The sequence below is a fragment of the Micromesistius poutassou genome, assembly GCF_964030765.1.
Source record: "Micromesistius poutassou genome assembly, chromosome: 6".
Lineage (NCBI taxonomy): Eukaryota > Metazoa > Chordata > Actinopteri > Gadiformes > Gadidae > Micromesistius > Micromesistius poutassou.
The window spans coordinates 12595447-12609468 of NC_140276.1; the positions used below are offsets into that span (position 1 = coordinate 12595447).

Below are 14022 nucleotides of genomic sequence, written 5' to 3' on the forward strand. Positions count from 1 at the left end.
ACGAGCGAACGGTCGCCCAACGACGCAAAATATGAAAAACCCAAACCAAAAAAAAAAAGAGAGCAGGTGTTGGTGGTTCACCCCGAAGTCGGCTGAAGTAGGGCTGATGAGAGGGAGGGGGGAGCGGGGGGGTTATTGAGAGCCTGGTCTGGTGGAGGAAACACCTGCGCAGGTGTCTGTGGTTAACAAGGCCACCTTTAGCTTCCTTTCCTGGATGTTGGATCTCCTATCTGTGTGCGTGTGTGTGTTTGTCTCTGTTTCGGTCTGTGTGTGTGTGTGTGTGTGTGTGTGTGTGTGTGTGTGTGTGTGTGTGTGCAGATCCTGTTTGGGGAGTTGGTGGGTGAGTGGGGTGAGATGTGTGAGATGGGGGGGGTAGGGGAGGGGGGGGTTGGCATGGCCTGATAGAAGGGGACCTGAATACTTACAAAGAGAGAGAGAAGGAAAGCAGGTGAGGCCATTGGGACACTGTCCTGCAGGAGGACAAACGTTAAGAGAGAGACAATAAGAGAAGGAAGACAGAGGCGGCGCCGCCCAGAGGTCACTCTCACACTCACACACACACACACACACACACACACAGAAGAAACGGAGCACTGCGTAAGACTCTAGGTGTGGTGCTGGTTACAAGGTGACAAGCCAGATGTCAACGTTGAAATACGTTTTTCATAGCTCGCACTGCAGGTCAACTCTTCAGTCTGACCAGTAGAGTACAGGGATGTGATCCATCCCCTCAGCCCGTGCACCTCAGGGAGTCTAGATCTAGAGTCTAGATCTGGACACAGTGCACCTTTAGGTCCTGAGACCGTGAGGAAGAACAGGACGAGAGAGGACACACAAAAAAAAAGAAGCAAAGAAAATAAAGAACAGGAGGGATGGAGAGGAAAGCAGATCGGCTCGGGTCACGACCGCGGCCTGAGCGAGGAGGAAGAGGAAGAGCGGATGGGAAGTAAGCTGCATGACGGTGCAGACGGCCAGAGAGAGGACGCACACTGACTGATTGAGAGAGCGAGCCTCCACGGTTGTCTTGGTAACCAAAGAAACTCTGGCTGATTATTTGCACCCTGATGCACCCCCCCCTCCCCCTGTAATGTGATCCAGGTGTTTTAATGTGATCCAGGTGTTTTAATGTGATCCAGGTGTTTTAATGTGATCCAGGTGTTTTAATGTGTTCCAGGTGTTTTAATGTGATCCAGGTGTTTTAATGTGTTCCAGGTGTTTTAATGTGTTCCAGGTGTTTTAATGTGATCCAGGTGTTTTAATGTGATCCAGGTGTTTTAATGTGATCCAGGTGTTTTAATGTGATCCAGGTGTTTTAATGTGTTCCAGGTGTTTTAATGTGATCCAGGTGTTTTAATGTGTTCCAGGTGTTTTAATGTGTTCCAGGTGTTTTAATGTGATCCAGGTGTTTTAATGTGTTCCAGGTGTTTTAATGTGTTCCAGGTGTTTTAATGTGATCCAGGTGTTTTAATGTGATCCAGGTGTTTTAATGTGATCCAGGTGTTTTAATGTGATCCAGGTGTTTTAATGTGTTCCAGGTGTTTTAATGTGATCCAGGTGTTTAAATGTGTACGGTGCGTTGCTCTGTGCGTCCCACCCGGCTCTCTGACTCAAGACTCCTGTTCAGAGACTCTGCATTGCCACCCCCTCCCACCCCTCCTACTTATTGCATGTTGTAGGTCCTGGCACTTAATGTACGCACTTATTGTATGTCATACTTAGCTATAGTACTTGGGTGTGTAGCGTCCTATCCTAGCTATCTTTGTTGTACACAGGGAATGGGTTAACCTAGTGATGGTTAGTGCTTGGCACTTGGTTCTATGAACATCCTCCATCCAGTGATATATTGTTGTTTCTCTTCTTCTGACAAATGTACGGTATTGTAAGTCGCTTTGGATAAAAGCGTCTGCTAAAGGCCCTAAATGTAAATGTCTTTTTAGCAGCTCAGTCTGTATTTGTGTCCATAATCTGCACTCACCACTACATATACTTATGTTACCATCAATCAATTACCAATCCACTGTTCCATAAAAAACAACATTTTACCACGGCACAATCTCACACACACTCATATCATGACCGGATCATCCTCGAATCAAATGGTAAAAAAAGGATTTCAGAGATGCAAGTTACTGAAGCTTTTTCAAATCAAGAAAAAAATCAACGAACGGACGGACGAGCAGGCCCACCCCCAACCCTGATTCATACTGTACTGTAGGGTGAATCACACCCTGATTCATACTGTACTGTAGGGTGAATCACACCCTGATTCATACTGTACTGTAGGGTGAATCACACCCTGATTCATACTGTAGGGTGAATCACACCCTGATTCATACTGTACTTTAGGGTGAATCACACCCTGATTCATACTGTCGGGTGAATCACACCCTGGTGCATAGTGTGACACAGGGTGGTCATACCATCCGTCCGTCTGTCTGCACCCGTGCGCTGCTGCTACGTACAGTACGCTAATATGGGAAGGACATACAGTTCAGTGTTGCTTTTGATAGAACGCTGCATAACGAGAACAAAATATACTCATCAATGACAGCTGGTTGACTTTATAGACTACAGGCTTTTCCTTGTTGACCAATGGCACCGATTCACAAAATGAACATCACGGCATGACTGCACGGGCACAGGAGATCCACTTCCTCCAGCACACAAACCACTTCCTCCCACACACCACCCACTTCCTCCCACACACAAACCACTTCTTCCCGCCCCACACTGTACATGACCCACTTCCTCCTTCCCACGACCCACTTCCTACCACACACAAACCACATCCTCCCGCACACAAACCATTTCCTCCCGCCCCCACAATGTACACCACCCACCACCTCCCCTTTCACACTGCACCCGCCGACACCCCCTTCCTCCCGCCCCCACCACGTCTCCCCGCCCCCCCCCTGGCCGCCATCACCCACCTTTCTCCCCGGGGCTCGCGGCACCCACCCACCACGTCACCCCGCCCGCCCCCCTCCCCCCCCCATCCCGCCCGCCACCCACCTTCTCGGCGGGCTCCCCGGGCTTGCGTCCGCCCTCGCGGCCCCGCAGGCTCTTGGTGGAGATGGCGCTCTCCGAGGTCTGCATGATGAGCTGCGTGGCGAGGAACTGCTGCACGTGCTCCAGCACGTCGCGCTGCATCTCCAGCGCCATGTGGTACACGTCGTGGTCCGACGAGTTGTACATGACGGCGTTCTGGAACATCAGCATGATGTCCCGCTGGAACTCGGCCGTGGTGCGGATCACCCCCGCCTCGATGTTCTTCTTGATGGCCGATAGGTCCATGGGCCTGGGGGGGGGGGGGGGGGGGGCGCACGGGTCAGACCCCAAACAGAGTTTGTGTGTGTGCGTGTGCGCGTGTGTGTGTTCACACTCACCGGTGCACTATGCTATGGTAACCCGGGGCGATGTCATCTGACACGGGTTGCAGAAACACGCTGGCATACCTGAGAAACACGCACACGCACACACACACACACACACACACACACACACACACACACACACACACACACACACAGCAGACATTCACTTTAGGACAGCAGCCACATACCAGCCGGCTGGCCACATCTACATGGTGTGTGTGTGGTATGAGTGAGTGAGTGAGTGTGTGTGAATATGAGTGTGTATATGCGTGAGTGAGTGTGTGTCGGGGGGAGGGGGGAGCTCACCTGTGATTGGCCGCCGCCCTCCAGACCAACATGATGGCCTTCTTCCAGATCTTCTGGGCCTGGACGGCCTCCTGGTCCTCCCCGCACGTAGAGCTACGCACACAAGAGAGGGGGCGTCGCCGTGAGGACACATTCTACACCGGGGCTCTATGTTTGGAGGACAGGACGGAACCGGAGTTGATCCATCGAGTCGTAAACAATGATGGAAAACGGGGACAGACGGTGGCGTGGCGTGGACCTGGTGGACTCCTGTTCAGAGTTCACCTGGACTCGGCATAGCCACCCCCCCTCGCACCCCTCCTTACTTATTGTATGTTGTACTTCCTGGCACTATATGTATGCACTTGCTGTATGTCGTACTTAGTTATAGTACTACTAGTTGTGCGGCGTCTTATCCCGGCTATCCCTGTTGTATACGGGGGATGGGTTAACCTAACGATTGTTAGTGCTTGGCACTTGGTTCTATAAACAATCTTACTGTACCCACGGAGATATATCGTCGTTTCTCTTTCGTCTGACAAATGTACTTATTATTATAAGTCACTTTTGGTAAAAGCTTTTGATAAAACTCTTTCATGTTAGATCTAATATGATCTAAACCTCAACAGGCCAGAGTGCAGGAGGTCCAACAGCCAACAACGGCCGCGCCGACTGCTCCTCAGCACTCGATCGGCCCCCCACACTCTAGTTTGCACGAAGGGCCGGCCACTCACAACTGAGAGGAAGAGGCGGGGCTGCTGGCCAGCGAGTCGGCCGTGGTGTAGCGCTGGGAGGAGGGTCCGTAGCCGTCCTCGCTCTCGCTGGCCGCCCGCTCCGCCTCCGACAGGTAGGGGCCCTCCCCCTCGCCGCACTCCTCCTTCAGCTCGATGCTCTCCTCCGCCTCGCTGCCCGCGTCCTCCTCCTTCACCTCCTGCCGACAGCGCCACCGTCATTATGTCGGTTTGTTATGCGAGGAAAGGAATCAGCCGGCGGCGGCTGACGAACATGGAGGTGTGTGTGTGTGTGTGTGTGTGCGTGCGTGTGTGTGTGTGTGTTTTTTACCTTCGACTCTTTCCCCGACACAGAGCTGTCCTCAGAGTCTGTGGGACACACGAGTAGGATTGTTTCCGGAATCATTTACATTTAGGGCATTTAGCATTGTCATGAGAAAGTGAAAGAATATATCTCTGTGGGTACAGTGAGGATGTTCATTGAACCGAGTGCCAAGCACTGGCAATCGCTAGGTTCACCCGTTCCCCGTATACAGCAGAGATAGCTAGGAGAAGACGCTACACAACTCAGTACTATAGCTAAGTACGACACACTATATAAGTGCGTACATTAAGTGCTAGGAGGTAGGAGGGGTGGGGGAGGGGGGAGGCTACGCAGAGTCTGGGTGAACTCTGAACAGGTGCGTCTTGAGTCAGACAGTGAAACCACATAGCAGCGCGTGTGTGCGTGTGTGCGTGCGTGAGGTGTGTGTTCCTCACCCAGACAGGGCGGGTTGACCTCCTGCTGGCTCCACTCCTCCCCCTCGCTCTTCACCACCACCTCCGGCTCCTCCGGCTCCTCCTTCTCCCCCGCCGGGCCCTCCCCGTCCCCCGCCTCGCCCCCCGCGGTGCAGTCGTCCGAGGCCACGGAGGAAGTGACCTCGTTCCCCGCCGCCGCCGCCACCGCCGGCCCCTCCCTGCCGGCCTGGAGCTGCTGGTCCCCCGCCGGCTCCGGCAGACGGGGGGTCTCGGCGCGGGCGGGGCCCGGGGAGACGGCCGGCGCCGGCGCCGGGGCCGCCCCCTGGGGCTCCTGCTCGGCCCCGTGGAGCGGGGCCAGGGCGGGGCTCCCCGGCTCAGAGTCCTGGGCCTGGGTCTCCCAGGGGCCCGGCAGCGGGTGGGCCCCGGAGTCTGCCTCCTCGCAGAGGGAGAGGGCCTCCTCCACCGCCGCCGCGTCCAACGCCTCCACAGAGTCATCCACCTGGGGGGGGAGAGAGAGAGAGAGAGAGAGAGAGAGAGAGAGAGAGAGAGAGAGAGAGAGAGAGAGAGAGAGAGAGAGAGAGACCTATTATATACTATTGCCCTGTTATTTTTACTCTCCCAAAGAAAACTAATTTGTGTGAGTGAATTAAGCTTTCAGAAGCAGATTTTAATATATATATATATATATATATATATATACACTAAAATAAGAAGTCTGTATACACTGGCCATTATAAAATATTTTCAGACACTAGTGCCGGCCCAGTTTGCGTTCACCAATCACGGGCTGACAAATCCCGGCCTACAGCCACACGATTGGTCGAAACCAATACGAAGAGAAATAAAGTGAAGCGCCCTGTTCACCCCACACTGCAGGCATGAACCGAAGGTCTGATTTGAGAGACTAACCGACCCTCCACTGGATTACAGCGGGCTGAAGAGGAAACATGCCCCCCCCCAAACAGACCCTCCCCCGGGCGGCCTACCTTCTCCTCGATGATGGCGATGATGTCCCCCACCGTCTCCAGGTCCAGCTCGTCCCCCATGTAGGACACGGCCACCAGGTCCTCCTCCACCAGCCCCGGCTCCGCCCCCAGCTCCGCCTTCACCGCCGCCTCCGCCTCCCCCTCTGGAGGGATAACACACACACACACACACACACACACACACACACACACGATTAATGAGACAAGGTGTTCGCTGTAAGGAATTGTAATTAGAATATAACTATAGGTAAGGTGTAGGGGTGTGTGTGTGTGTGTGTGTGTGTGTGTGTGTGTGTGTGTGTGTGTGTGTGTGTGTGTGTGTATTTATTCAACTGAACGATATCTCTCTCTATAATACTGTAATCTCATAATACTGTGTGTTCAATGGACTGTCCTTAGCCCTGAGGTAAAGTGACGAGCCACTGAAGTTTAGTTTCTCCACAAGCCCTTGAATGTAGGCTGGCATACAGCCAGTAATATAACCACACAAGGATTTATATTTCATATCAAACACCGCCTCGTACAGCCTTGTAACTTTCACCGGCAAAACAATAAAGAAAATTGATGTGATGACGGTTACGAGCTCACACACGCAGTGGGCATCAGAAGATAAGTGTCTCCTCACAGCTCTGGCCCGCTGATGAAAGCTCTCGCACTAGCAGTATTGTGAATGTGACAACCTGGGCATCCACATTCCTGCCTTGGAATGTGTGAGTGGGTGTACTGTGTACGGTGGTGTGCTACTGTTTTTATGCCATAGATGGACGAATACACAGCAGAGGCTCAGGAGGTGGAGCTGAGTTGACTGGCTACCAGAAGGTTGCTAGTTCGATCTGGAAAACTCTGCCGTCAGTGTGTGACTGTTTATGAATGGTTGTAAGTAACTTTGGATAAAAGAGTCTGCTAAATGCCCTAAATGTAAACGTGAATGTCATAGCAAGGTGGCCTCAATTACAACTGGACCATTGCATGGTGTTAAATCAGCTATTAACTCTTCAATGTCTGTGTTGTGTCTGTGTTGTGTCTCTGTGTGTGCGTGTGCGTGTGTGTGTGTGTGTGTGTCTGTGTGTGTTTGTGTGTTCACGTGTGCGTGTCCAGAGGCCAACCCACCGGTGGTGATGTCGTGCAGGCTGGTCGGCATGGCAGCAGTAGCCGTGGCGGTCTGCACTCCATTGGTCAGGCTGGCTGTCAGGTCGCCCTCCGCTACCTGAGACATGAACACACACAGCGGCCAGGTGAGAGGACGACACGCACGGCGCCGCGCGGGAACCAGAAGGGGTTCCAGGCCCCAAACAGGGCCGCCTCTGTCCTGTTATTACACAATGCTCACGGAACACCCACCCGATGCACGATGAACGTGGACGCATAAAGTTAAAGTACATTTAAAACTGAATCTCAATCAATCAATCTCCACCCATACACTATATACGACTTTATAAATATATATAAACAATAACAATTTTTTTGCTTGAGTGCATGATTGAGAACCCTTCAGAGCTCAGTTATGAAATGCATTCTGGTGGCGGCTGAGTGCTCACCAGGCGGGGGCTGGCGGAGATGAGGTTGCCCTTCTTCAGCAGCTCCGAGAGCAGGGGGGAAGGCGGCGGTGTGGCCTTCTGGGTGAGGCACCTCTTCTGTGGGGAGTCGTCGACCAGAGGGCCCAGGCTTCCGTCTTTAGGCCCGACGCCCGGGGGCTCGGCGACGGGCAGGAACACTCCGGCGCCCTGGGCCTGGGGAGGCAGAGACCACAGTGAGCTGCGCTGGTAAAGGACCATCGCTGAACACAAGACACTCTGCGTCTATATGACAAAAGGGCCCACGCTGCGATCCGACCATCACCGACCATCACCCTGTGCTCATTTAAATTCCCATAGAGAAACATCTGCTCTAACCCCATCCAATAGGGTGGCTGAGCTTCACCACGTACCAAACAACCTCAAACTCCACCATTTTGTGTCAGACAATGAGAACCAGATGATGACTCAGCACGACTTTAGATCCATTATAACTGATAATAAATCAATTAGATATAGATACGTTTAATCAGGGAAACGTTACAGAAATTAAACTATTTAGTCGCTTGTGTTAGTGGTTGCTATTGTACACTTCCTGGACTGACAACTTGATACGTCAAGATAACAATTGACTCCTATGGATTAATACATGAATCCCCATTAATCAAAGAGTCCTATTCACATCCGTACGGTGGGATCTTCATATGGCTGGTGGTGTGTTAGCGGGCTTACAGTGTGGTGGCTGCCCGTGTCTTCGGAGGAGGGGGCGGTGGAGGTGGGGGTGGCGGTGGCGGTGGCGGTGGTGGTGGGGCTGGGGCTGGGGGCCGTGGGGGGTGCGGGGGCGGCGGGGTCCGCCAGAGGCTCCAGGCCAGGAGGGCTGGCGCCCAGGGGAGATCGCACCGTGACGCTGGGCACTCGCTTAGGGGTGTTCTTCATGGCCTGGCGGACTGGAGGAGGCGGTGAGGGGGAGAGAGAGAGAGAGAGAGAGGGAGAGAGAGAGTTAGAGAGAGAGTTAGAGATAGGCCACCAACAACATTGTGGTTGTTTAAAAATCATGGTAATAATCCAAACAAAGATCTACGCATGATATCAATTCAAAAGTGGAACTGATTTAAACCAGCCAAACGCACCCTGAAAAGCATTCTCGGTGGCTTTTCTCTTCTGCTCCGCCTCGTCTTCGTCTTGTTTCTTCTTTCTGGAAAAGGTTTTCAACACACATCCTTAAAACACATACGCACGCATTGAGCAAGAAGCACCGCAGAGGAGTGCTCCTGTTCCCTTGAAGCACATGGAAACATCTAGCATTGTAAACGCTATTTAAACCCTGCAATGGACAAACGGTGCGATCGGAGGTCTAGACTACAGACAGCGTGGTCACGCTATAGGCGGTCAACATGTGTGTTTGGCTGTGGCTAAACCGCGTGGTAGGTCAGAAAAAGATGCAGCCATTTCTTTTTAAAGCTTGGTAACTCCACAAGCAAAAGGTAGACCACTTCTGGGCCAGAGCAGAGAGGGAGACGGAGGGGGAGACGGGGGAGAGAGGGGAGCTCACAGAGTCATGTCGGTCCACAGCTCCTTCAGCTGGACGTCCATGTGGCCCGTCTGGATCAGGTCCACGTCCTTTTTCAACTTCCTGTCGGCGCAGCGGGGGGGGAGCGACGGTTAGACGCAGAGCCAGAGTGTGACGCTCCATGAGTCACGGTGTCCCACAGCATGTTAATAATGACTCAGCAAAAGGTATATTTTCATTTAGTTATTCAGAGTGTGTGTGTGTGTGTGTGTGTGTGTGTGTGTGTGTGTGTGCGCGTCCTCACCTGTACTGCTCCTGTGTGTCTCGCAGTAGTTTCTTCAGCTCCTCTATCCTCTCGGCCGTCAGCCTGCGTACGATCACGTCCTCGATGGTCTCCACCACCTCGCCCTTCTCCCCCCGCTTGCGCCTGACACACACACACACACACACACACACACACACACACACACACACACACACACACACACACACACACACACACACACACACACACACACACACACACACACACACACACACACACACACGTTTAATGAGGCAAAGGGTGTTCGCTTTAAATTTGCAATTCGCAATCAAGTTTGCAATTGTAATAAGAATATAACTCTAGGTACGGTGTGTGTGTGTGTGTGTGTGTGTGTGTGTGTGTGTGTGTGTGTGTGTGTGTGTGTGTGTGTGTGTGTGTGTCTTGCACTCACTTGGGGGCTTCTGTTGCTTCCAGCAGCTCAGAGTATTGAGAGGCACAGTGCTGTGAAACAGATCAGAGGAGGGTTTTGTGAAGCAACCTTTTTTTCTTGTCCCGCTCTTGACTGTTGTTGAGATGTGGTCGTGTGACTTGATGTCTGTGTTAGACGGGGTCATTAAAATAGCTGGACAGTCACAAGGTTTATAAACTGCTACCGTTAACTCTGCCATAGGAAACAGTGTTGTTTTGTCTATTACTTTGGAAACAATCCAATAAATAGAGGTCCGATCCAAGCTGCAATTGGTTGCTTCAGTTTGTTCCGTTGTTCAGAATTGTACATATCATATGTGTCATTTATAATCAATTGAACACAATATGGCCCATTTGTTGATTGGAGGCGATGTGAACACCCTGAACGCAAGGAAGCATCTGATTGGTCCGTTACCTTCTGGGAAAACCAGTCGGGAGGTCGTCCGGTCTCTGAGAACGGCTTGATGGCTCTGCTCACCGACACCCTGGAAGACCGAGCCAATCGCTTAGAACCAACACACACCACTTGGGGATCTGATCACACACATCGGGCGGCGTTACGCCGGCGGCCGCTCGCTGGGACGACGGCGGCTGTGGCGACTCACCAGTTCTGGTCCCCGCTCCTCATGACCGAGGAGGCCAGGCAGAGCTTCTCCCTGACGGACCATGGCTCCGTCGGACCCACGTTCAGGATTTTGTGTTCTACGTAGAAAAAGGACGATTGTGGTTAGTTTGGGCAGTAGGTAGAAAGAAACTATCAATGCGGTCAACCTGAAATTACACATAATCTGAGATAATATTCCAATGAGCCACACATCATTTTTCATTGTGTGGATTTTGGTGAGAAGAGGTAAGGGGGTTTGTTGACCACAGATATGATTTAATAGTGATCAGCGAGATAATTCTGTATAATAATGTCATAATATGTACTAGTATATATCAGAGGGGAACCGTCAGGGCCCTCTAGGCCGTCAGAGAGGGCCTAAGATATTCTAGATATTCTAATTTTATTTTATTAATTCATAATTTGACAATCAACATCTAAACAAAAATGTTTCTGAGGAAATAAACCCTTCAACCTGCCTATTCAATTTGTGTTGGAATGTGAAGGGTTAAATGAAAGAAGCCCCTTTGTCAGCCTATCAGAATTTTGCTGACTCGGCAGTTGTTGGGAGGAAAATGCTATGCAGCTCTGTGATTGGTGGTCCCGCTATAATTTCACAGAGGGTCGAGTAATAGTAATTCAATTAGACTAATTTCAAATGACAGTAAAATTGACCAATCGTATCGTTTTTACATATCTTATCTCATATCTTATTTACTCAGTTTTCTAGGTTAACTTTTAATAAAAAGTTGGAGTTAGTCGTAACAGGAAGATCCACACCAGAGCTAAAATTGGTTCAGAAAACCAAAGCTTTTGAAAGGCATTTCAACTCCACCAACTATACGCGATACCCGTGGATGACGGGATCAACCAAGGAGCTAAAGTAAATTAAATTAAAAGCAAAGGATCAGTCGCCTTCAACCACTTCATCCAAAAGGACAGGAGGATGGACTTTGTTTTCAAGTAATGCGGTCATCAAAGGGTAAGTTATTTAAAACGTATAGGCCGCCGTGCCAACTGATTTAATTCTGGCCGCCTCTGCCACTGTTTTGTGTATGTTAAGGTTTATTTGGGAAAACGGTAATTGTGCAGAATTACCAGTCAATCTGTAAATTTACCAACTCAGCGTTCATTATGCACGGTAAATGTGCATAACATTTCATGTAATGCTGTGCGCGCTGTATCATGACAGCGCGCACACAGCAGCGACAGACTTCAGAACCATGGACAGTGAGAAACCGCAGCGTGTGTGTCCGGCGTGGCTGGAGTCTACGGACCCGCTCCCGAGGGGGACACGGATCGGCGTTTCGCCGTGTGTGTCGCCCCTTTCCCGGGGCTAGAATTAGGCTGCGCGTGGTTGAGTGTGTCCGGCGTGGTTGTGTGTATCCGACTGTCCGGCATGGCGGGAGTCCACGGACCGGCTCCCAAGGGGGACACGGATCAGCGTTTCGCTTTTTCGTTTTTGTGTCATTCCTTTCCATTTAGACTTGCATTTAGACTTCCCAAAGATAAGTTACATAACGTTGAGCATGTTGTGGAAGAGTGATTCAAACCTCGGCCCTGTCGTTTTAACCCGGAATCCAAAGACCACCATCCCACTATAAACAAAGGTGACCACCAGACTGTTCTGTAGCTACCATCTATCTAATGAAACGTATTAAAACCATTGATGTAAACGACTTGTGACCATTACTACACGGCTGTGCTCGTACTGGTCATATGCATTAATAGGATACCCTACTGAACAGCCACATTCATATATATGATATTATTGGCTAGTGGATTCCCACTTTGTTTAAAGTGGGAAAGTGGTCTTTGGAATCCGGTTTAAAACGATAAGGCCGAGGTTTGAATCACTCTTCAACAATATGCTCACGTTATGTAACTTAAATGATGAAAGTCCAAATGCATCGGCCATGGGTTTGATTTGGGTTAAATTAATTAAGGCATGTTTATTTTTTACCGATACGATTTGCATATTGTGTTCAAATATTTGTATTTGTAAGAGAAATGTTATATATATAAATAAACCTATACATAATATATATGATGACATTATCATGTGGAATTATCTCGCTGATCGCTATTCAATTATATTTTGGTCAACAAATCAGCCTGTTTAGCCCCGTTGGAGGGGGGACGTTTTAGTGAGACACACCGCTGCGCTCTGATCCGCCGATCCTCAAAACAGCCTCAACTAAACACGGACCGCGGTTCAGAAGAGTCGTCGGTACTGCGGGTGTCTTTTAGATACGACGGTCCGGCCGGGGACCACACACGGGGTAATATATATATATACATATTACGAATATCAGTTATACTCACTACCGACTCCGCTCGCCATTTCTTTTGTGACAAGGCCGTGATCCGTACTTCCGCCGGATCTCAGTCAGAGGTTCCCTCGCATTAAGGGTCGACGAGAAAGGAAAGGGTAGTCGACCCTTAACGATGGTTCCGCCATCAGGGGGATTAGCTCAGATGGTAGAGCGCTCGCTTAGCATGCGAGAGGTAGCGGGATCGATGCCCGCATCCTCCATATGATGGTCCTCTGTATGATCATGTTTTTGGTATATTAACCCTAACACTAGGCATGAACATGGAAGTTCTTATTAGTTAAAACCCAACGTCATAGGCTGAAAGCCCCCAGTAAATGAGCCTCACTAAAATGGACAAACCTCAGGAAAAACTGGTGATATCTATTGTTGCCTTTTAAAATTCAAAGTACAGTAATATGTTCAATCCACCAACATGACAAGAGCACAAACTATTCCATTAAATGATCGATCAACTACAAATACAACTTTAACTTCAGCTACTACAAAGCCTTCTTAACAGCATTGTGAATGAGCGGATGGATGGATGACTGTAAGGGGGATTAGCTCAGATGGTAGAGCGCTCGCTTAGCATGCGAGAGGTAGCGGGATCGATGCCCGCATCCTCCAATAGTTTTTTAAAAGCCAGACTACGCTGACCTCATTAATGTGCGTCTTGTTTGTACTGTCAACTGTTTGTTACAACATGTCCGAGAAACTCTGGCCTTCATTTGTAAAAAATCAATAACATATTATGTGTCCTGCCATTACTGCAGACAGGGCGTCTCTTTATCCTATTGCCATTTATCCCTCTCAATCCCATTGCATTTCATGAATAATAATAATATGTCTGGACAAGTTGAATAATGTACAAAGTGAAATGAGGGGGATTAGCTCAAATGGTAGAGCGCTCGCTTAGCATGCGAGAGGTAGCGGGATCGATGCCCGCATCCTCCACTCCTTTTTCCTGTATCAGTGTTCACCAAGTTGCCGGGTAATGTCACGTTCATATACAGTCAGATTGGTCTCTGTTGCCATCCTCCGTAAGTTTTCCTGAAGAAAATCCTCTCCAGTGAAGAACCAGTAAAGGCGCTTCCCAGTGTCATACTGGTTCATACATAGTCGGACGTCTCTTTCCCAGTCGCCCTCATATATGGAATACATCCAATATTGGGGGTAAATGTTTGAAATCAACAGCGCAGAGCTACGGTATTGCTCATAACTAAAACTATATG

At 50.0% G+C, this 14022-nt stretch overlaps 1 protein-coding gene and 3 non-coding genes across 4 annotated transcripts in view; 3 read left to right on the forward strand and 1 right to left on the reverse strand.

The window, feature by feature from the left end:
- brd8b (bromodomain containing 8b) overlaps window positions 1–12839 on the reverse strand; it is a 14058-nt gene extending 1219 nt beyond the window's left edge. The window contains exons 1-17 of the mRNA XM_084469512.1: window positions 12801–12839; window positions 10477–10573; window positions 10287–10356; window positions 9855–9904; window positions 9443–9565; window positions 9181–9261; window positions 8759–8823; window positions 8361–8575; window positions 7653–7844; window positions 7225–7321; window positions 6115–6257; window positions 5150–5627; window positions 4722–4759; window positions 4394–4590; window positions 3681–3773; window positions 3387–3455; window positions 3013–3298 (exon numbers count right to left, since the gene is read on the reverse strand). Of these exons, the coding sequence (XP_084325638.1) occupies window positions 3013–3298; window positions 3387–3455; window positions 3681–3773; window positions 4394–4590; window positions 4722–4759; window positions 5150–5627; window positions 6115–6257; window positions 7225–7321; window positions 7653–7844; window positions 8361–8575; window positions 8759–8823; window positions 9181–9261; window positions 9443–9565; window positions 9855–9904; window positions 10287–10356; window positions 10477–10573; window positions 12801–12819 (2313 nt within the window). The 5' untranslated portion in view covers window positions 12820–12839. The remainder of the gene's footprint in view (window positions 1–3012; window positions 3299–3386; window positions 3456–3680; window positions 3774–4393; window positions 4591–4721; window positions 4760–5149; window positions 5628–6114; window positions 6258–7224; window positions 7322–7652; window positions 7845–8360; window positions 8576–8758; window positions 8824–9180; window positions 9262–9442; window positions 9566–9854; window positions 9905–10286; window positions 10357–10476; window positions 10574–12800) is intronic.
- Window positions 12840–12938: 99 nt separating this feature from the next.
- Window positions 12939–13011, forward strand: AC3HAE_019717 (transfer RNA alanine (anticodon AGC)). Its single transcript has one exon. It is a non-coding gene; the product is annotated as a tRNA-Ala (tRNA).
- Window positions 13012–13344: 333 nt separating this feature from the next.
- AC3HAE_019719 (transfer RNA alanine (anticodon AGC)) lies at window positions 13345–13417 on the forward strand. The gene has a single exon. It is a non-coding gene; the product is annotated as a tRNA-Ala (tRNA).
- A 254-nt stretch (window positions 13418–13671) lies between these two features.
- AC3HAE_019720 (transfer RNA alanine (anticodon AGC)) lies at window positions 13672–13744 on the forward strand. Its single transcript has one exon. It is a non-coding gene; the product is annotated as a tRNA-Ala (tRNA).
- Window positions 13745–14022: the final 278 nt, after the last annotated feature.